General features: G+C 34.3%; 1 protein-coding gene across 1 annotated transcript in view; it reads right to left on the bottom strand.

Moving 5' to 3' along the window:
* The window catches only part of LOC106465088 (visual system homeobox 2-like), a 63,525-nt gene that overhangs the window by 14,223 nt on the left and 26,127 nt on the right, over positions 1-23,175 (bottom strand). Inside the window, exons 4-5 of the mRNA XM_022393562.1 lie at positions 11,545-11,586; positions 6,474-6,597 (exon numbers count right to left, since the gene is read on the bottom strand). Coding sequence (XP_022249270.1) covers positions 6,474-6,597; positions 11,545-11,586 — 166 coding nt within the window. The remainder of the gene's footprint in view (positions 1-6,473; positions 6,598-11,544; positions 11,587-23,175) is intronic.

The raw sequence follows: 23,175 nt of genomic DNA, 5'->3' as shown, positions 1-23,175 counted from the left end.
CACATAACTTATTTATGTTTCATACATATCTCTAAACTTTACTCTTTAACATCGTTTTCCAGAAGCCTTATTTTATCTCGGTTGTTGCTCTAACTGTTAAGAAGAAGCTTGTTCAGTTTTGCAATGTGAACTACCAATCACTCATCATTATCGACCAAAGAAGAGCCCTGTGGGTACTACAAGAATCAAATAACAATTTCATACCAGTCTGAGCCCATTAAGGTTTTTAAAGTATAACACTGCGCATAAACAGTTTTCTGTTTCTTAGTTGTTACGAACTCAACCATCAAAATAATAAGGGTAAAGTATCTGTCGAGCGAGCACGTGGACTCTCGTGTGAACATGCCCCAGTTCACCCTTTAGTGAAAGCAGTCAAACTTCAGTCGGGCTGAATTACTGTCACAGCGGTTTAATTAAAACGGTACAGTGGTAACTTGAGACACCACCTCTACTTTGCATTAAGCACGCTAGTTTTGCAATAATTAAGTAACAAAAAGAGTAGAGACGAAAAGGAATAATACTGAGAAAAAAGGAACGTCGGATTGGTATCTAGAGTAATAATGGGAATCAAACGTGCATACAAGAGAGGCTAGCAAATTAACAGATGCATTCCAGCGATACTTGTTATAGTATAATAAACCCAATCATGACAAGGAATAGAGCCTCACTTTGTAAGATGAAAGGGATGCTTTAGAAAATCTCACAAGCCGAATCGATAAAACTATTACACCTGACTGAAACGGAATAGATTAAATTCAGATCTCGGGTTTCTGTCGTATCATCAGACAACAAGTAGGTTGGCTAGGCTAAAGTAGAAACATGACATGAAGTTTGATACGTAGGTTCGTGCTGTATTCAGTTGATAGAGTGAAACAATCTTTGTTGCTGTTGTTCTTATAGCTGATTTTTGAAAAAGTTAAGTTTTAAGCTAAGAATTTGAACGTCTAGCAATTTGTTATATAAATGTAAATCATTGTGAGACGGGGCAAAGCATTTTTCTTAAGTTAATTATTTGTAAATTAAAATATAAACTGTTTTATAATCTTAGTTACTTATAAATACAGCAATAAATTGATTGCAAAAATTATTTGGTGAATCGAGAATAAAAGTTTGTGCAAAAAGTGATTCTTTTAGATATATATAGCATTCGTTTGTCTTATTAAAGTGAGCTTTAATATACTTATCACTCAAATTTATCTTATAAAATAGATACCAGGCAAGGTTTTTTGTAGTTAATCAGAAAGCTACATAAAGGGCTATCTGTACTGTAACCCACCACGGGTATCGAAACCCCCTTCCTATCGTTGATAAGTCCGCAGACATACCATTATGCCCCTGGGGAGCACCAGGAAAGAAACGGATTAGATTTTCTTTTATGTGTGTTAGTTAGTTTGTTGAATTTGAAGCAAAGCTACTCAAGGGATATCTGCCTTTCCTAATTTCGTAACTTATAGACTGGGGGAAGGATACAGTCTTGGTCTAAATATTTGCATATTTTGCAACAAATAAGATTATTATTATGAAGATGGAATACAAATACACTTAGCACTACCAAACTGACAAATGCATGTTATAGTAAACATCTACATATGTAAGTTGTATAATGATACATGTTCTATGGACATCATGAACGATTTATTGAAAAAGCAAACAATTTTATCAGACATCTATAGAAAAGTGTGTAACTTAGGATTTCACTTATCACAACAAAACCTTACCAAAAGATATATAATGACAAAATATAAAATCAAATTATTATAAATAGCGTCTGTAACCTTATATCAGTTCATATTACATATTTAGTACTTGGCTGATCCTCCTCGTACTCTAATAACCCACGCAAAGCGACGTGGTATGCTGTCGATGAGGTTATTGATGTAATCTACCGAGATTTCATCCCAACGTTTCACTACAAGACGCTACAACTCAGCTACAGTAGTTGGTTTAGGGTCGTGCTTAGCAATTTTTTGGCTCAAGAACTGAGCCAACAATTCTCAATGGGATTACAATTTGGAGACTTTGCTGGCCATGGCAATCTTGTAACATTCTTCTGATCGAGGTAATCCTGTACAATATGCACACTGTTGGCAGTGGCATTGTCATCCTGGAACACAAAGTTATTGCCAAACCTTGCCCTAGCATATGGCAGACACATCTTCTCCATGTGATGCCTGTATGGGGTGCCATTAACGTTTCCCTGAAATATATGAAGAGCACTTTTTCCATCATGATGAATAGCTGCCCAAAGATGTACTGCACCACCTCCTGTGTGTTCTCTGTGGGAAAGACAATCTTCCTCATCTGTTCTCTAGTCAATCGACGAAACGAATGCTACCATCAGCTTTAATAAGTCCGAAACATGACTCATCTGAAAAGATGACATGTCGCCAGTGTCCTAACTGTAAGTTGGCTTGCTGTCTTGCCCAAGTAACACGGTGACGGTGGTGAATTCTGTTTAATATCGGTTTGCAGATAGCCCTTCTTGCAAAATAACATTGTTTGGCTAGTGTCCTGTTCACTGTTGTTCTGGATACCCTGGAATGAATGTTTTCATGCCATTACTGTCGTATGGTGTTGCAAGACTTATTTCGTCCTTGATGTGTTAACCTGATCAAAACATCGTCATCTCGGGCAGTAGTTTTTCGGCGTCTACTAGTAGGCTTTCCTGGAACTACGTTTCTTGTAGTCCAATAACGTTTCAGGATTATGGATTCAGTACACTGGAGATATCCTACTATTCTGGCAATGTTCGTTTGCTTCATACCATTTCTGGACAGTCGAACAATTTGACGTCCTATAACTTCTGACACGCGACGAAGCACGCCTCTACACCAAGCACAGAAAATATGTCTGTACAAAGCATTGATGTGTTTCGAAAAAAATATTTGAAAATCACACCCTTATATACAAAACAGGTGTGTATGAGTGTTTGGACGAACAAATGCTCAAAACAACTTATACAGATCAGAATAACAACTCGTACATGTTTGTCCGATCATACGCAAACTTACCTGTTACTACTCGGACATTTATTTAATAACTACTTCATGCATGTAGACAATAACATCAGCATAGAACAGTACGCAAGCCTTCTGTCCAAAACTGTAATAATCAAAACCACCCTCCGCCAACTCTTGCACTACTATTATCAGACCCAAAGTAAAGATTGCGAGATTATATTTGAGGGGGGGGGGCTATAACGGGACGCAAGCCACTAACCTTCAGGTCAACAGTTAGGCACGCTAACAAGCAAGCCGTCCTCAGCCTTTCTGTTATTGCATACTGTTCTTTCTTATTTAATCTTTGTCAGTGTTAATTAGTGCTTGATAGTATTACTTAGTGCATGCGTAAAGTTTAGTTCTGTCTTGAAATTAAATTATTGACCTCCAACTACACAGATCCTCCGTGTAAAGCTTAAAGATATAGCTTGAATCCTACCACACAGATATTTATAACTAACATCGAGTGGATCCACACAACCACCAGTAACACTCTTGTCTGTATCTGTCTTTCAGGTGGGGAAGTTTGGTTAACAGCTAAGATTTCCTTCTAGAACAATTTCTTTTTTTTTCGATTCTAATTTAATAGGCAATCAAACTGATAGCAGTGTGCTACTAGGGACAATTTAAAGAGATTTTGAATTTCCTTCGCCATATATATTGTGTTGGTTTTTCTTTCACACACACACACACACACACACAATCAATACGTAATTCACATACGTGTGTAATAGATAGAGATGGTTTTTCATTCATAACGAAATGACATTTTACTTTTGCTACATCTCAGCGGATTTCTCCACTGACTTCATTACTGAAAAGTAGCGGAGAAGTGCACTTTGTTTGAAATCGCTCCCGTCTCTCTAATGTGACGTACTGAAACCGCTTAAACACGGCTAATCGCTATAGCCGTCGCTAGCTGTCATTACTGAACAACCACTTGGAGTGAGGTAGCCTCGGGCAATGAGAATTCATCATTTTAAATCAAATTATATCATTCCAGCCGCCGTAGTCTGCTCAGATCCACCCTAGAATCAATATATATATGTTGACAGAATCGGCTCACCGAGCACGAGCAAGGGCATCTTTCTTATGCATGGACACCTCTTAACGACAAAGAAGCCTGACCCTAACACCAGCATCACTGATTCTATGTATACGTGTCTGCATGTCTGTAGAACAGGATCTTTATTTAACGTATTAGCTTTTACGTTTAATATATGTTAATCATTGCATTTCCCAGTTCAAATCTAAATAAATCTGGTTTAGCCAACGGGTCACCTCGTCAGCGTGATTGACCTATTCCAGAAAGTTACACATAGAACTGAAACCTGTCCTTCACGTCTTCCCTTTATTTATAATTGAATATATATACATGAAGAAACATAACAGAAACACTGAGAGAAAGAATAGAAAAGAGCTCAATAAACATACAGATAGACAACAGAATGGCTTAGTAGAGGTATCATACATTTCATTAGGAAAAGTAAAGCCATATGTTATTTCTGAATTGAACAATTCATGTTAAAAAAATTAGAGAAAAATTCCCAGAATAAAATATTGTAAAAATAAGAACGAAATAATTGTGTTTAATCATAACAAGCTCAATTACTTTCAGTAAGCGAGTTCTTATCAGAAAATAAAGTCAGAATACAGTCTGTAAAACACATATTCATACAACAATTTCATGATTACTTTTGTTTCAATCTTGCCTTACCTTCCACAGAAAGATCTGGAGAAACTCAAGTACTCTGGGGTAGGTAGCACTTTCAGCACGGAACCATTTCAGCAGTAATAAGAACAAAATTGAAAAACTTTTACTGATCCATTCAAACCCAAACCCTTCCTCTGTAAAAAGAGGGCTTATGACTGATTTAACATCCTTCTTTTAAATATGTCTATCTTACTCTGTAGTCAAATAGATGGATAAAATTGTTCGCCTTTATAGGTGTTTACACCACAACAACTGTTATTCGTGCAGGAAAACATATTACTAAATTGTCTCAGGATTTAATCTCATCTAGAATATATAACATGGCCGCCTTGGTTGATGGTTCGATTCCCGTTAGGGGTGTTCCTGGTCCACTTAGTCATTCATCTTTCTAGGGTTTATAAATGAGTATCCGTTCGCTTGGGGAGTCCATTTAGACGAGAATGTTTATTCAAGTAGCCTTCTGAGCCTCCTCAAGTCCTGTCTAGAGCCGTAAAGGGTATGAAATAGGCATTGGTACAGCAGTAAGGCCATCTAAGGCTAGCTTTGTGCAAAGGGCACAGCTTAGATTTTTGATCATATGTAACATAATACTGATAATAAAATGAAATATTTAAAAATATATACATATTACATACAATCGTATTCGGTAACTGGAATCCATAATATGATTATATATATATATAATATTTTCCATCTTTTATTAATAACATCTGAACAGTCACTTATCTACAAATAATGTTCTGTAGCCTGATCAATTTTAGCCTTTCATTTTGTTATTCTCCTCGATATTAATTAATTGTAATTTTATATCAGTTATATCAACACATCAAATGGTTATTGTTATCTCTCCATCAAGAGAATACGTTGGTCCAGAGCACGCACCTTCCATACGTAACTATGTGGCTAAAGGTTATTCCTCTAATAATGAGGTTTAGATCCTCAGGTTTGTAGTCTCAATTATAAAAAAAAGTGAGGGTGAAATTACCTGTAAACTCATACTGTGGTAATGCAAAAAAGAAAACACACAAAAAAAAACGCTGTACATCAATCATAAATTAAATTTAATCAGCAATTTTATGGGCTTTGTACAAAATTTTAAAAAACAAAAACTCGTTTACTTCCTGCAATAATACTTGCAACTGATTGTGGACCCGGCTAGTAAAAACATATACATTTCATAACTGTGCACGAGCCAGGTTAACTATAACGCGTCCTTCAGTGTGCTTCCCCCTTTTGTGTATAGCCGTTTACCATCTGATAAACTACCTGAGAGTTATCGTGTTTTGTTTCCCGGTTTCATTCTTTTTTTTACATACATGTGAGCTGCTGAATATATATATATACTTGCAAACAAAACTGTTCGATTCAGGGGTGGTTTATAAAATTTACAATTTCATTCTCTTAATTATGTTATTACCGTTCGTGTTTAACTTTCAAAAACAATAAATTGCAATGCTACACCCTGTATGATAGACCTAAATTGTGTATCACTAAAATCATCTGCAAAATAGCGTGATAAATCAACGGTCCCTGTTTCTCTATGATATGTAGCGTCCCTTGTTGCAGTTTACAAAATCTATTAAGTTAATTGACGATCCACCCATGTTACATCAAAGTTATGTATCACTGGAAGTAAACACTTATCCCCAAATCCCACTCCCCGACTCTAGTGTGTTAAACTCGTAGTCCCCACATATAAAACTTTTGTTCAACACTCTCTGTTGTAGTTCGTGAAATACATAGTTAATTTACGACTTTACCTGTATTCGATCCTCTGGTAGGTCAGTTTTCAAAGATAACATTTCTCTAGCGTAAACATCCGGGTAATGAGCCTCTTTGAAAGCCTTTTCTAACTCCTCCAACTGGTAGCTTGTAAAGATAGTCCTGCAGAGGAAAATATTACATTATATAAGGGGGTTGAAGATACTACAAAATCGCAGTGTGGAAACATGCCAACATTTCCGTGATAAAAGTGCATTTATCACTCATAAAATTACCTGGAAAAGGACCTATTTATAATAGATTCAGAACAAATAATAACATTCAACCCCTTACTTCCTTACAAAGACCTCTGGTAACCATCGTTCTACACATGGTAAAAATCGGCACAACAGTAAAATCAACTAACTGAGAAGTTTCAAATGTAGAACTTTCTTTTCTTTCAGCTCTAATAATGCATACATACGTACGTACGTATTGATATATAGAACGGTTTTGTCTCTAAAGCTCTCAGCAGACTGTATATACATATGGAGTTATTCTCGTATCAAGTGACTTGCGTCTATCAATATAATTAGTTTCTTTTACAGATTTTACCTCTTCAAGTCAGTCACTCAGGAACAATTAATAACTATCATACATATGTAAGTGTCTATATATATGGGTATACACACACACATACACATACAAAAACACGTGTATGTGTTACAAATTACCTTATCTGAAAATAATAATCACGTTATTTTTTTCTTGGAGTAGTTATTTTTGTTACTTGCAAAGAGGCGACACCATTAATATATATATACAATAAAAATAAATAAATGAATGAACACCATACAAGCTAATGATTTATATCTGGCCTTGGATTTATCCTCGTTACCTTCTAATGAGATTTTACATACAAAAAAAAATGTTTAAGCAGTTCATTTTTCGAGAAATAAACTCATATGCTAAGAGCTTTCAAGGTAATTGGAAAAACCGTCAGCGAGCAGAGAAGAAAGACTACGCCCGTGCGTTATTGCCTAAACAAAGCTGATAATGTAATATAGCTGAATAACTGCCTTAGGTACGTATGATAATAGCAGCTTCAACATCTCATCAATTAAGATTCGAACGTGAAACTCATCGTATCACTGTTTGCTGTAGGTAGATTGAATTTTCATAAATTTATTTTAGAATTATCGTTCATATGAAGAATTCTTAGAACGGGCATTTTTTGAACACATCATAAAAAGTACAGGATTAATAACTTGAACAAGTACTTGGCTAAATGTAGAATAATCCTGTCTCACATACTACAAAATTTACAATGGTAGTTCGATTGTTAGAGTTCATTATTGTTCACACCAATAAAGCCTGCCTTCGTTCTCGAGTCTCGTGAGCATGACGTCATTCAGGTGGGTCTTTGTAAGAGGGGTAATTTTTGTCACGAAGGAGAACGAAGTGAAACTCGGCAAATATTTGTCGAGTTCTGATTCAACTTGCTCGATGTGTTCGATAATGGAAAATTTGTCTGTCCACCAGTAATCGATAATGAATTCAATGTTTTGTCCTCAAGGCTAGCACGCGGACGTCGCGTGGAAACGTTCAGCACGGCAAGGGGCAATGCTTTATATTATAACTTATAAATCATGATTTTACACAATTGCCAATGAACGAATTGTGGTTAATATACTCAGTGGTGTAGCTAAATATTCATGCAAAAACATTAAACTTTTATTAAATCAATTCTAACTTTCGAAACGTTAAGATATTATGTTTTAATCGATAATTTTTCATATTTCTACCCCCAGTGGCTCAGCGGTAAGTCTTAAGGCTTATAACGCTCGAAACCGGGTTTCGATTCCCGTGGTGGACACAGAATTGTGTAGCTTTGTGTTAGCTACAAACAATTTTATATTTCTTCTGTCAATACATCACAAATTTAATACACCAATATGCCTCCACGTCACAAAAAGATGTTTTTTTATTATCTTTATTCATAGCTTCTAGATTTTTTAACATTATCAATAACGTTTATCTAAATTAAACAATATATATATATATATAATATATAGTTTATAGTTTTTCTTTACATGATATTAAAACAGGATTTGAAACTCCAAATTACCATTAATTTGTTTTAAATACTCTCATATTTTTACCTTTATTCAGTATCAATACATATTATTTCTAAATGTGATTTCAGTAAGCCAGATTAACTGTCTCAGAACGGTAACATTGCTTTTAATTCATTTTAACCGTGGTAACATCCGTTTGACTAAGGTTTATTTATTTGTAATTATGCACAAAGCTACACAATGGGCTATCTGTGCTCTGCCCACCACGGGTATCTAGCGTTGTAAATCTGCAGACATACCGCTATGCTACTGGGGGGCTTGACTAAGGATCTGTGTCTGTCTTTTCACTTTATTTTAATGTAGATATATCTATGGGCTTACAGTAAAAACCAAGCGATAATGTCACATAGGAACATATCATTCCTTGAAGTAAATTGCAAATTATTATGAACTAATTTAAAATGTACTAATCTCATGGATGCGTTACGTCAAAACCTATCGTTTCTTCTCATAAAGTGCAAGTAATTATTGTTATAGATGTATTGGATAGATGGTAATCGTACATAATGATGTAGATGCAAACTTTGGTACCATGTCGACGTCACAGCGATTTCTCATAGGCCAATGGCGGAACAGCTGTTGGCGGTCCAGACTTTGGATCCGACGTTTCGTGGTTTGCGCCCCGTCATCCACAAAAGATATCGCGCTCCGCACTCTAGGAAGGAGCATTATAAGAGTGACTGTCAAATCCCACTATTCGATTATAACATCCCACGAGTTGGCTGTGGGTAGTGTTGACTAGCTGCCTTCCTTCTATAGCATCCCACCAGTTGGCAGTGGGTAATGTTGACTAGCTGCTATCCTTCTAGTCTGTCACTTTAAAATTAAGGACGGATAATGAGTAACTTAAAGTGAAATTCAACAAACAACAAGAAACAACAGCCTTTTCCAATGAAGTATATTCGTGTAGCCAGGCTTTCAAATAGCATAGAGCCAAAAAAATACAGCACTCTAAGAATGGAACATTCGATATTCTCTATAAAAAAGTAGAAAAAAAACTCGTATAGCAAAGCTTCTTGGACAGTTATGGTCTCCGAAACCAATCGCGAATACTTAGTATGAACTTCGAGATATCATACACATAACTTCAATGTTCCAACGATAGAAGTTGTTCCTTTGGACCTGCTACCTCATCTTCGATTTCTCTTCAGATAAAGTTGAGAATCAAGAAATACAAAACATTCAGTATTCTTGCTGTTTTTATCACTTCAGTGGAACGAAATATCTGCACAACAAATTTGGTTTTAAAATGTCAGTCGTTTGATGAATGTATTCAATGGGTGATTAAGAAATAGATCAAATTAATAGGACACAGATAACATTAACAGAGCCTTAAATGAAACAAGCTAGAAATTTAGATAGATTCATGTACTGGAGACTATGACTAAAAGCTACAGTAACTGAAGATTTGTAAGTTTACTGACTTACAACGCTAATCTCCAGGGTTCGATTCCCCGTGGTGAACAGAGTGCAGACAGTCAACTGTGTAGCTTTTCACGAAGAATAAAAATAACATTATTATTTAACACAATATTAAAATTACATGAAATACATAGGGGTGAAATCTTTCTGAAACAGGCAAATAACATAAAACGAAAGTTAAAACAGCCACAAAATAGGGAAAACATCCTCATACAGAGAAATTAATAGACTATTAACTTAGAGCAAGGCTTAAACCTATAGAACGTTCTCACATAGACTATTTAATATAAGATGGAAATGCTTGGACATTAATAATTAACATTTGTTTGTTTCTTTGTTTGAAGTTAAGCACAAAGCTACACAATGGGCTATCAGTGCTCTGCCCACCATGGGTATCGAAACTCGGTTTCTAGCGTTGTAAGTCTGCAGACATACCGCTGTGCCACTGGGGGGGGGCAATAATTAACATCATGCAAAAATATTTAAAACAGGGACGAGAAACAACGTACACAAAGTGAAAGAAAGGTCCTGATACAGACAGACAGAAAACTTTGAAACATACGTTTTTTTCTATATTTACTTTCCTTTCTACTAAAAGAACTTTCTTTTATGTATATTACCTTTCCATTAAAACACATTATTTTCATCGATATTACCTTTCCACTAAAACATGTTCTTTATACGTATATGACGTTCCCGCTAAAACATATTTTTATGTATATTACTTTTCCACAAAAACACACATTTTTCATTGTATATTATCTTTCCATTAAAACACCTTTCTTTCATGTATATTACCTTTCCATTAAAACACATTCTTTCCATGTATATTACCTTCCCGCTAAAACGTATTTTTTATGTATATTATCTTTCCATTAAAAATACCTATTTTTCTATGTATATTATCTTTCCATTAAAACACCTTTCTTTTTCTATGTATATTACTGTCCACTAAAACATATTTTTTTTATGTACGTTACCTCTCCACTAAAACAGATTCTTTCTATGTATATTACCTTTCTACTAAAGCACCTCAATGTCACTTCGGTTATAATTGATGTGATGGGTATGGCAATGGAATACAATGTTGAATGTGTAAAATGTATATGTCACCCTGTTAAAATTCACTCACATTTATTACTTTACACTGAGATATTTTATGGTCTAGGATGAAGTTTTCAATCGACCAGTTTATAGAAGAAGTAATGTTGCTGAAAGTGTCCCTGATGTGTCCCTCTTTCAAGGTTACTGTTTAAAATGTGTTAACCATACCATTTGTTTGGATATGTAAGTGTACAAATAGAAACATGTTTCATCTTTTCTAATCGAGTACTGATTAAAGAAACACCTAAACAGTGACTCAGTTTCCTTTTGGTGATACAATCATGGGTTATGCCTAATTCCTAAGTTAATTTCATGTGGAAAGAATATACGTAAAAATCAAAACCATAATCTCCATTCTTCAACAGCATATACATATCGTGCTTTCTTCTTTATTTAGTAGTAAATATATGCTTCTGTAGGTGAATATATATATATACCTTCGCTTTATTCAGCAGTATATACATACCTGTGCCTTCGTTTCTTTTTTTCTTCTTTACTCCAATAAGGGCTTCATTATTGTTACCATAACTACCAAGATCAGGAGAAAACCCTGTAAAAGAAAGTGACGTGTGTAAAAGAAGACTTTTTTTTTGTATATGGGAATGTACCACGAGAACGACAGAAATTGCATAAATCGCCTATATGAGGTTTACAATGTGAAATATTATTTTGTAAGACAAGATAATTTTTTTAATTTTCTTTTATGTAAATTTCTGAGCGCGGATTGGTTCCTGTGGTAGAGCACTGGATTTTGGAGCTGGATTAGAATCCGTGTGTTATTACAAAATATATCCCGCACTTTAAGCTGTGGGTACATTATAAGAGTGACTGTCAATTCCTTAGCGTGGATGGTGGGTGGTAGGATACTTGTGAGTTACTGCTTTCCCTCTGGTCAGTAGCTCAAAATCATAGATGGCGGCAGGTAATAGCTTTACCATAAAGTATATTTTCTGTAGCTCAGCTGACTAAAAAAAACTGTAACATATGACCACTGTTTCTGGAGAATTCTTCATTACGAGAGCCTCTATAGTTTCTAGTACAATCTACCAGTCTGAGGTTTCTGTTGGTTATACATATACATAAGCATGATTTCTATTTACTAAACATTAAAAGACGCTTTCGCTGAACACGCTAGATTATATGAAGTTCACAAAACTGAAAGCATGACAATGGTGAAGGACACACTGGACACAAAAAGATTTCCCATTAGAGAAATTAAATGCTGAGATAGTTCTAGATTAGAATTCAGACGCACGCTATAACTAATATTTCACATTTTCTTTTTGTACACTAAGTCATTGTTTGCAGTGTTAGCAAAATGAAGAAAGTTTGCTCTTTCAATAACCTAAATGAATATGTGATTTAATTTGTTCCACTCTGTGCTCGGTTTCCAGACAAAAACCTTAATGAGCAAAATTCAATGTCATTTCTGGCCTGGTGCTAATTTAATTATTTTTTCTTTGTACACGTTGAGTTCATTTTGCGCGAGTACAAAAACGAAACGAAAATATAACAAAATAAACTTCAAGCAAATGTGTGTTTGTTTGTTTTTAATCTTGATATTTCTTGCCATTTGATTTTGCTTATGCACAGGGTTATGTTTTACCTTTAAATCTATTTTACTAAGTCAGTAGTTCGCTACACCAACGTTCTCCTTTTTTTACGTTATGACTTACTAATGGATTCTTAATTTAATTATTGCAGCTTTCAGCACTGGAGGCAACGCGTGCAAGCGAGGCTAATAGGCGCGCGTTATCGTATTGTTTGCACGCCTATAAGGCCTAAGATAGTGCTGCCCTCTTTCCCTCGAACATAAGAAGAGACAGACTTTCATAAATTTATATGCAACTTTTTGCTATAGGTAACCTTTCAGAAAATTTAATTGTAGTCGAATACTTGTTTCTTTTGGATACTTTCACAAAGCCAAAAAAAAACGAACTAACCTACGTTGGCTATTTCTACTTTTGAATTGACAGACTAGAGGGAAAGCATCTAGCTAATAGCACAAATTGTCAACTCTTGGACAATTTGAATCAAATAGTTGAAACGTCACTCTTATAACTCACCAACACCCCAAAGCACAGAGCGCGATTCTACAGCAACCGTGGACTTTCGAATTCACAGTTTTTAATGTTAACTTCAAGGCCACAACCGGCCACAGCCGAAAATTAGATTTAATACTACATGAAAAAACAACTTATCTTTGGAAGTATAAAGCGTATTCAGAGTTAAATCATAAAGTTTTGTAGATACACCTTTTCGTTCCTTTCTCTAAAATTTGTTGAATATTCTTGTACACAAACTCTTTCTCTGTATTGATATTTAAATACAAGATCTCTTTAGTCTAATTTTAAATTCCTTAAAATATTATGCATAAACAATTTCGAAAAGTGATAGAAAAACATAAAAAAGGCAGTTAGGTACAGAAACAAACGAATGAACTCAGATGTGTTTTTAATTAGCTAATAGGAAATTAATGTTAATCGTGGTCTTTTATTAAAATTGATAAATGAGTTTATTTATGTTTGTGTGTTAGCTTATTGTTTTGAATGAATAAAACATGGTCATAATGATGGTTTGTACTGGGTGAGGTTATACATTGTTATGCATGGCAATAACGAGGTTTTCATTATGGATTTTTAACACACATACTTGGAAGATTAAAATTTAACCCTCATACAAACAGGGGTTCATTTTAAAACGCTGCGCTTTGAGTTTAGAAAGTTCATTTGAACTGACTGATATAAGGTGGCTTCAATTTATCTTTAATTTGACAACAAATATTTCAGAGATTAAAACAGGTAATGGAAAAGCTAATGTTAAATCTAAATTCTTTTATTAAACTATCATAAAATCACAATAGTCAGGATCGTCGTTGCTTTATAATATAAATAATCTGTAGAATTTTAGATATGTGATATCAAAAAAAATAATTAGGAAACAAATCTCGTCATTTTGAGTCAATTTTAAACCTCTTCGTGACACTTAATGGTCATACGAGAAAAGATAGATAGATAAATATGATTCATAGTTACACGTACAGATTACCGATACAGTATTGGCACACGTACAGATTACCGATACAGTATTAGCACACGTACAGACTACTGTTGTGTATTCCCCGAAATATTTAACCAACCTTTTTAAGAGTTTGAGCTTTCTATCGCGACCGTTTCTATAGCTATTACTAGTTTCATGTAGCCTCTTCAGTTTCCATACATCTCCTACTGAAACATAAAATTTCGCCTCAGTTTTTCAATAGAGTAGCCATTCTCTGCCAACAATTTGGCTTCTGCACATTTGTCACATGATACTTCTGTCCTAAGTGTATTCACCATACTACTGCTAGAAATAATTTGACTACCTGTACTTTTATAGGCATTTTGCTAGTGTGTCACTGTCGGATTGGTTGGGTGAAAACCAATCAATCACAGCTTAAACTATCAACCTATGATTGGATTCTGGTGTAGTTCCATAGTAGTTGCATTTATACTCATTTTATTAACTGTTTTCATAATTTTTTCCAATAATTCATTTACATAAATAAGATTAAACAGACGAACAAAGATATGGATGAATAGAGAATTATATACAACCAGATAGCTGAAGATACGCCGGTAGACATATAAACAGCCAACGGTTCGATAGGCAGACATTTTGATATTCATATTAATAAACATACTACATACTCATATATGAATAAATGTATGAAAAGTGAAAAAAGGACACAGACAAACTGAAAGATAGATAGACTCACAAACTTATATTTATAAGTATAGGCCTTTCAGTTTTAGCTTCAAAAATCAAGTTTTGTAATTAATACAAATTGAAACTCATAAAAGAGTGCATAAAAATAAAACTTCTAAATCTTATGAGGCATAAAACTCTCAGTGAAATTTCGTTAATTCGCACGTGTTTAGTTCGTTTCTTGCACGTTTACAACAATAGGAGTATCTTACTGGATAAATTAAAGTATAGCTAAACTAAAGCATGGAAAATAGTGTTTTTGCTATAGTGTTTTACCTCTGTAGTCAGTTAAGCCTATTTGATATTTCCCTTCTCAATAACGACATTCCTCAATACCATTGCCTTCATATTACTTAAGCTCACACTCCGATATCCCTGCAAAACATTTTGCGTAAAAAAAAAAACCTTTTCCGATTTTATGATAAGTTTGTTAAGGTGGTGTTTATAATTGGAAATAAACTGGCAATAAGTGAACAAAAATAAAATTCAACAGCATTTATATTAATTTAATAGAATAGGCAGATAGATAGATTACATCAATTTGCTTGAACGGTTCTTATTATTGTGAAATCGAATCCGAAAATAACCTTTCGTTTTCAAGCAAATTAATTTGTAGCACAAAACCATTGAATTGAGTTCGAGTAAAGTCAGTTGTACGAATCGCTTCTTAGCTGGAAGCTGAATAGAGAGGATTATGTGGGCTCAATATCCTCTAAACTGTTCGTTCAGCCATTCTCTGATTGCCTGTTAGTTTACAATCTCCTGTTACAGAAAAGCCGTTATAAGAAGACCTGTTGCTAAGGATACGAGGAGAACAGTATATCATAAGGTACTAGAACTTATTACTGAAAAGTCAAACTAAAACTACAACAAAATATGGCAAATGCGTCAAAGAATGTTACAGTAGCAACAAAACACGTGAGCAACGGACTCTTCATTTTCATGTTCACATTTAATTCGAATTTAAAAAAAAATCATGGACTATATATTGATCAATTTCGAAATAAGCAAGATTAATAGAAACATGTCAATTCAGAAGTTTAAGGGAATCAGTTTTTCTGGATAACTTGGCTGTGTCTAAAAGTCTCCTGAATGGCAGCTGAAAAGAAAAGATCAGCTATTGCCTGATGACGGCTGCGTAATTATCTTCAGTTGAACCGTTTTAGGAAAATTAAAGTTCGAGATTTGTTCAAAACCGAAAAAGCTCATGTACCGAACTAGTCAAGTTATTTAAAAATATATTAGAAAAGTGACGTACCTCAAGTTCTTATTTCGTAGAGTTATTTCTTTGATTAAAGCTATACCCTTATAAATTTCAGAATTTATTTTTCGGGAATATTTATGAATCAAAATCGACCAAAGTTTGTGCAGAATTTACTATTGTTTGTTCGTTTATAATTAAGCACAAATCTACACAATGGACTATCTGTGCTCTGCCCACCACGGGTATCGAAACCCGGATTCTAGCGTTGATAAGTCCGCAGACATACCACTGTGCCACTTAGGGGGCTATAATTTACGAACAACTTTTGTGATGATTATATTCGTTTCTACTGCCTTCTCCTGTAATATATCACCTGAGTGTTTCTCTCGAGCACTTTGTTAATACCGCTTTACAACAGGAAATAAAACGTCAATTTCGGATCAATATAGACAATTATCACCCAGGAATCTTCCCTAATTCCTGATTTTTGTGTAAACTTGTATATTTTCTGATATTATATGATTTGTTAACAACTTTGTAAACATGAGCACGCACAGTTTCGTTTATAAAGAAGTGATTTAAAGAGGTTTAATTTTAACTTGTATAGAATTTAAGAATGAATAAACTGTTCTTTATCGTTTACTATGTAATCAAAATTGTCTCTCATCGGATTCAGGATGTAAAAATTCTCGTTTCCTTACCAGTAGCCCCCCAGTGGCACAGCGGTATGTCTGCGGACTTACAACGCTAGAAACCGGGTTTCGATACTCGTGGTGGGCAGTGCACAGATAGCCCTTGTGTAGCTTTGTGCATAATTAAAAACAAACAAACAAACCTTACCAGTAACATATTTTGTTTGCTTACTCATCATTTAATATTCTATTTTAAAATTATAAATCACGAATTTTTTATCCTTTACCAATTATCATTACTTTTATGTGTGTGTCTGTGTGTTTCTTCTGTTTGCGACTAATATTTAGTTTCAACAAATCACGACCTGATTTTTACCGTATTGATCTAGTTTCTATACGTCTTTGAAAAGAAAAGCGCACAGAATATCAAAGTATAATTTACTCTAGTTCATCAAAGTATTCATTTACTATAGTTTTATAACTGATATCGTATCTTAGTTATTTCTCTGCTAGCGATGCGGCCCCGATATGCCCAGGTTTTTAGGGCGCTCTACTCGCAATCTGAGGGTCGCAGATTCGAATCCCCGTCCCACCCTTTCAGCGGTGGGGGCGTTATAATGTGACGGTAAAACCCATATTCGTTGGTAAAAGAGTAGCCCAAGAGTTTGCGGTGGGTGGTGATAAGTAGCTGCCTCCCCTCTAGTCTTTCACTGCTAAATTAGGGACGGCTAGCGAAGATAGCTCTAGTGTAGCTTTACGCGAAATTCAAAAACAACCAAACAAACAAACCATGACTCTAACCAATAGCCCATGCCCAGCTCTGTCACGTTTGGCCTTAAGAAACTGGCACGTCAAACGTCTGAATACAGATCGGATAAACAGATGTATTCAACAGATGAAGGAGAACTCTTTAAAACCAAATGACTGTAGGCTTTTTAATCAATTTATATTCATGATGATGTGTCAACAATTCAACACGAAAAACGTCTTAAATTCCTCCAAACAATTCAAAACAAACTGCAAGCAACAAAGTTTACTATTAATGATTCTTTATACAGACATTTCTCCAAATAATGTATATCTTTAAGTATCTTTCACTAATTATCTTAAACTGTATTGTTCTGAGCGATGGCTTAAAAGAAGCTCCACAATTGTTGAATTAAATACTAAAACTTTCTTTACCTTTAAAACTTGTGCACTTGAGAGTGATCGAAACGTCGTACCTGTTCTTAAAACAAACCTTCCTGATTGTAAAAGCTATAACTTATAATAAAGTAAAATGTTTGGAATGTTTGTCTATTTTTGCAGTCCATAATTAAACATACTTTATTAACGTGAAATAATTAATAAGTTCCTTTATTAGTCATGCGGTATAGTCTGACATAACCTTTTCGTGACGTTCTATTTCGTCATTATACTTTACAAGCCCTCAATTAATTTTCTTCACGGACGTCTTATTTTCCTACATACTTTATCTATTTAGTAGACACAGAGTTATTTAAGTCATGCTTCACTCAAATTACACTATACTTATTTCATAATATGATTATGAAGTAATTTGTATTGCATAAGTGATTTAGCAAATGAGATTAAAAAATAACGATGTTTAAAACAGTGCTTACTCTCATCGATAATGTCAGTAAAACTTGAGCGGACTTAAACAAAGAAAAACGATTATTATAAGGACTAGTTATCGGTCAAAAAATATAGGGGTTTTGGGGATCGGTTCATACAAAGTTCCCTTATAAGTGAAGACTCATAAAACATTCACGTTAAGCCTTATGTAGTGTCATAGATGGAGCGTGCTTTCCTGCAAGGTGGTTAATTAATTTGAGGTGGTCTATGGTTTTGAACATCAATCCATTCATAATGGATCCACTCACAAGAAGTGGAATTCGTGGAGCGAGACACGCTAGATAGCTGAAGGGGGAGATGCACGAAACAAACAAGATACGTGCATGCAAACCTTGGACAAAGACTAAGGCATCTTCACTATCTCGTCATTACAGCTCATACCACGATCTCGAATGTGTGTGTGTGTGTGTGTATATATATATATATATATATACATGCCTCAATATATCCCTAAGTCTCCGGCAGCGTGTTAGCACCTTCGAACGCTTTAATTTGGCCACTAAAGACGCCAGGAATGTGCTAAATTACCATTTAAATCCAAAGGGAACGGGCGTTGACTGGATAATGATTAATTTGGTGAGAATACAAGAAAGGCTCTATATAATTTCATCGCACTGGTTATGAGAAAATCGGGTCTCCATCAGTCACGAACCTTCAAAAGCTGAGCTGTCTAAAAATAAGGAATCGCTAATCTTCGAACCTTAGGGACCATCACAGAAGTTTAATTTCCCGTGACATCATGAATCTTATAGTTCATTCAATTAACTAGCCCTAGAACAACAATAATCGAAAAACTAGCTTAGCCCACACGTGCTTCACAGTGTACTAAATAACTGAATACATGTTGGTTTTCTGATAGAAATAGTGAAATTATTTCTAGTGTTTTTTTAATTATTATATTTAGAAACTTTTTATGCTAACAGTCGAATGTTTCAGTTTGTTTAATTATTAGAAACACTATTTACATACCTGCCTTTTTATTTTTCCAATATGACCTGTTTTTGTTTATTTCTGAAATGCTTAAAAAAATTTTCTTAGTGTTTATAAAAAAAAAAGCAGTTCAAAAGTGTTATCACAATTTTTATCCAATTTGGTAACATTAATGAGATTTACGTGAAATGAAATAATTAAATAGAAAAACAAACACAGTCTTAAAGTCTCAATCAAATCAATTGATGAACTCAAAACAACAGCTTAATGTTCTCAATTAAAAGAACGAGTTTCTACTTCACATTTTGTACAGTGAAGTAATATCCTCCCAGTTCCCGCGAGTGACATTTAATGTTTTGTCATTTCAACTACTTTTCTATTTTAGTTTTAAAATGGGCTTGGAACTAGCATTGCAGAGTTGGGCAGCTGTGGATATTCAGTAAACAAGCATCTTGAGCAAATACTCTGCTCTTTTGTTAGTTACAAGTTGCAAAGCAATAATTTGCTGTGACAAATATATTTATTAAAGTTTCGAGTCAGCATAAAAATATTTTTGTATTTCCACTTACAGAAACATTTTACGAAATTTTGCGTTTAGTTTAAGTTATATAACATTCATGATATAATTGTTTCTTTTCTTAAAGTTTGAGTCTTATAGACCTGAGTGTTTATTATTAAGATTTGGAATTCAACAACTAGCAAAAATGCTCCATTCTGCGACTGATTTAGACGTTATGTCGATTTTATTAAATGATATAGTAACATTGAAAATGTATTTATTCTCAATGAAGGCAAAAACGTTGGATTAAAATTTCACAGTATATTTCAAAGCACGTCCTATAGCTGTAGAGAGTAGTCTTAGGCAGTATTCACACTGGGTTCGTTTCAAAAGGCCTCATTTCAGTTCGTTTGCCTTGACGAATGTGCTAATTGTTCACACTTGCCATGTGTACAAACGTGCTGAATTAATTGGAAATGAACCGGAGTTTGTGTTCATGGTTGACCTCCGTGTTTTGTGAACATTCACGAGACCTCCCAGTGTTGACATCAGAAATAAACTCAGTTCTTTTAGAAAACGAACCGAGACCACCTCTTTTTGTGAACCCAGTTCAGTTCGTTTGCCAATTGAACTTTGTTGCACACATTGTTCAGCAAACGAACCGAAACGTACTGAATACGAATCAAAAGCCCCATTATATAGTAGCATAAAGCCCCTCAATTTAATTTTGGTGCACCACTTTTAGTTGTGAAAATTCAATTTAGCTTGTTTTACAAAACGACTTGTATCAGTAAAGATTTAAACTGTAGTTTGTTTAAAAATACAGCCTGTAGACAATACGATTTAAAAATTTAGTTTGGTTAATATTGCTACATAAACAAAACGTATATAACTCGTAGCTTGGACAACGATAGTTGACTTTTATGACTGTTATTTAGGGTTTTACACTTTCCTTTTTGAAATTTATGACAATTTTTAACTTGGCCACAATTAAATGCTGAGGTATATCACCAAATGTAAACACATTCTAATAGAAGTACGAATGTCAGGTTTCGCTTAGATGGAAACAGTTCGCAAAATCACTGGAGTAACTACATGAATACTGTTAGTATAATAATATTAGTTATTAATTATCCATAAGTAAAATTTAAAAATGACCCCTTTCCACCAATGCCGTTATTGCGTGAAGCATATACTTCAAAGAATGGGCACAACAGACTAAACTCGTGATCCAGGTTCGAATACAATGCGGCAGCGTCAATTGATAAAGTACATTAGATGAAGAATAAATGCTAATAATAACCAACACCTTTTTCTATAGTTTCACATGATGCTGGTTGACACGCGAGCGTGCAATTCACCTTGCCCGTATAGTTGGTTTCCTGTATGACGTCATAAACTTTCCGAGTTTTCAAATATTCAAAATATGGCGCCAGTTTCACTTCACTTAATGGATCCTGAATCTGTAGTTAATTAACAGACACGTGCTCTATAGAACTTTAATCTAGATGAATATAAGTTCGTTTATCTGTCTACATTTCACTATGTATTACAAAGTTATTTTCGATAGTTTTATGGATATGAATCATATCATGTAAATGCTACAAGTTTAATCTATATAGGAACGAAGTATCATGAATATTCATACTTGTAATTAGCTTTAAAAATTCATATTCAATTACCCTTCTGTGTTAAAAACAATGAGAATATCGAACTTACATAGGTCTATCGTTTATATTGAATTCAGATATAATCAGCAGAACCTGACAACAGTAGGCCACTACTTCAGATACGACCATTAAAATCTATCACAGCAGTCACTCTATAAAATATTATCATTAGAACTTAGTAACAGCCACTGTTTTAGAAATTAATATTAGTATAAATAAACAGTTACTTCAAATATGACCCTCAAGACCCAGATACAGCAGCCAATAAAATCCAATAACACCGCCACTGCCTTAGAAATTGATATTATAATTAAGAAATAAGGGACACTACTTTAATTACGGTCATTATAATTCATTGAAACAAAAAGGCTCGACAACAGATGTGTTAATTATAATTCGGAGAAAAAAAAATAGCAACTAATACAGATATAACCATTGGAATCCAGTAACAACGGCTATTACTTCAGGTATAATCATTAGAAGTGATAAGAAGAGCCACTATAACAGATATGATCACTTGAATTCAACAATAACACCTACTACTTCGGGTATAATCATTAGAAGTTGATAAGAAGAGCCACTATAACAGATATGATCACTGGAATTCAACAACAACACCTACTACTTCAGATATGATCACAAGAAGTTGATAAGAAGAGCCACTATAACAGATATGATCACTTGAATTCAACAATAACACCTACTACTTCAGATATGATCATTACAAACTGATAAGAATAGCCGCTATAACAGATATGATCACTGGAATTCAACAACAACACATACTACTTCAGATATGATCACAAGAAGTTGATAAGAAAAGCCACTATAACAGATATGATCACTTGAATTCAACAATAACACCTACTACTTCGGGTATAATCATTAGAAGTTGATAATAATAGCCATTATAACATATATGATCACTGGAATACAACAACAACACCTACTACTTCAGATATGATCACAAGAAGTTGATAAGAAGAGCCACTATAACAGATATGATCACTTGAATTCAACAATAACACCTATTACTTCAGCTATGATCATTACAAACTGATAAGAATAGCCGCTATAACAGATATGATCACTGGAATTCAACAACAACACAGTACACAGAAAAAGATAAGTAAATATCTTTAGAAAATCGTCGTTCACCTTAATGTTATTCATCGTCTAGCTGTTGACTTGCATTAAATTAATGTGAAGTAAAGCGTTCCAAGAGAGAATAGATAGATAGGTTTGCTATTCTGAAACAATTGGTCACATTGGTCAAGGATAGTCCAGCAGCAGTAGTTTACCATCAGAAAAATTCCATATACTTTGAATTATCAGTAAAATGAAGTTACAGTTCTTATTGAATTCCATCATCACCTCTTGGAATTAACTCATTTTTAACGCATTTCATAGAATATTTGTAAGAGTTTAAAGTGTAAAAATGTTTAGTTTAAGAACTGCACTGCTTCACTTTATCGTTTAATAACGCTGGTTTAAAAATTATGATATTTCTCAAAAGTTTCCACTGCCGAAACTGATTATTGGTTGTACTTGGAAGGTAACATTGGTTCGTTGCGAATGCTCTATGCGACAACTACAGATGTATTGTTGCGTCATCGAGATGACGTGACTATTCTCACGCCCTATAGTTTCTAGAACTATCCCGTATCTTGGCGAATGCTCTAGTATTTACTAGATAGGGTAGGCTGGTATATAAAAGAGGGGAATGTAACGTGTGTGAAAAGATAGTGAGTAATTGATCTGCGGTCAAAAGTATTATTGG

The sequence above is a fragment of the Limulus polyphemus genome, unplaced genomic scaffold (genome assembly GCF_000517525.1).
Source record: "Limulus polyphemus unplaced genomic scaffold, Limulus_polyphemus-2.1.2 Scaffold66, whole genome shotgun sequence".
Classification (NCBI taxonomy): Eukaryota; Metazoa; Arthropoda; class Merostomata; order Xiphosura; family Limulidae; genus Limulus; species Limulus polyphemus.
The sequence above is the reverse complement of the archived record's forward strand: the minus strand, read 5'-3'. Positions and strand labels throughout refer to the sequence as shown.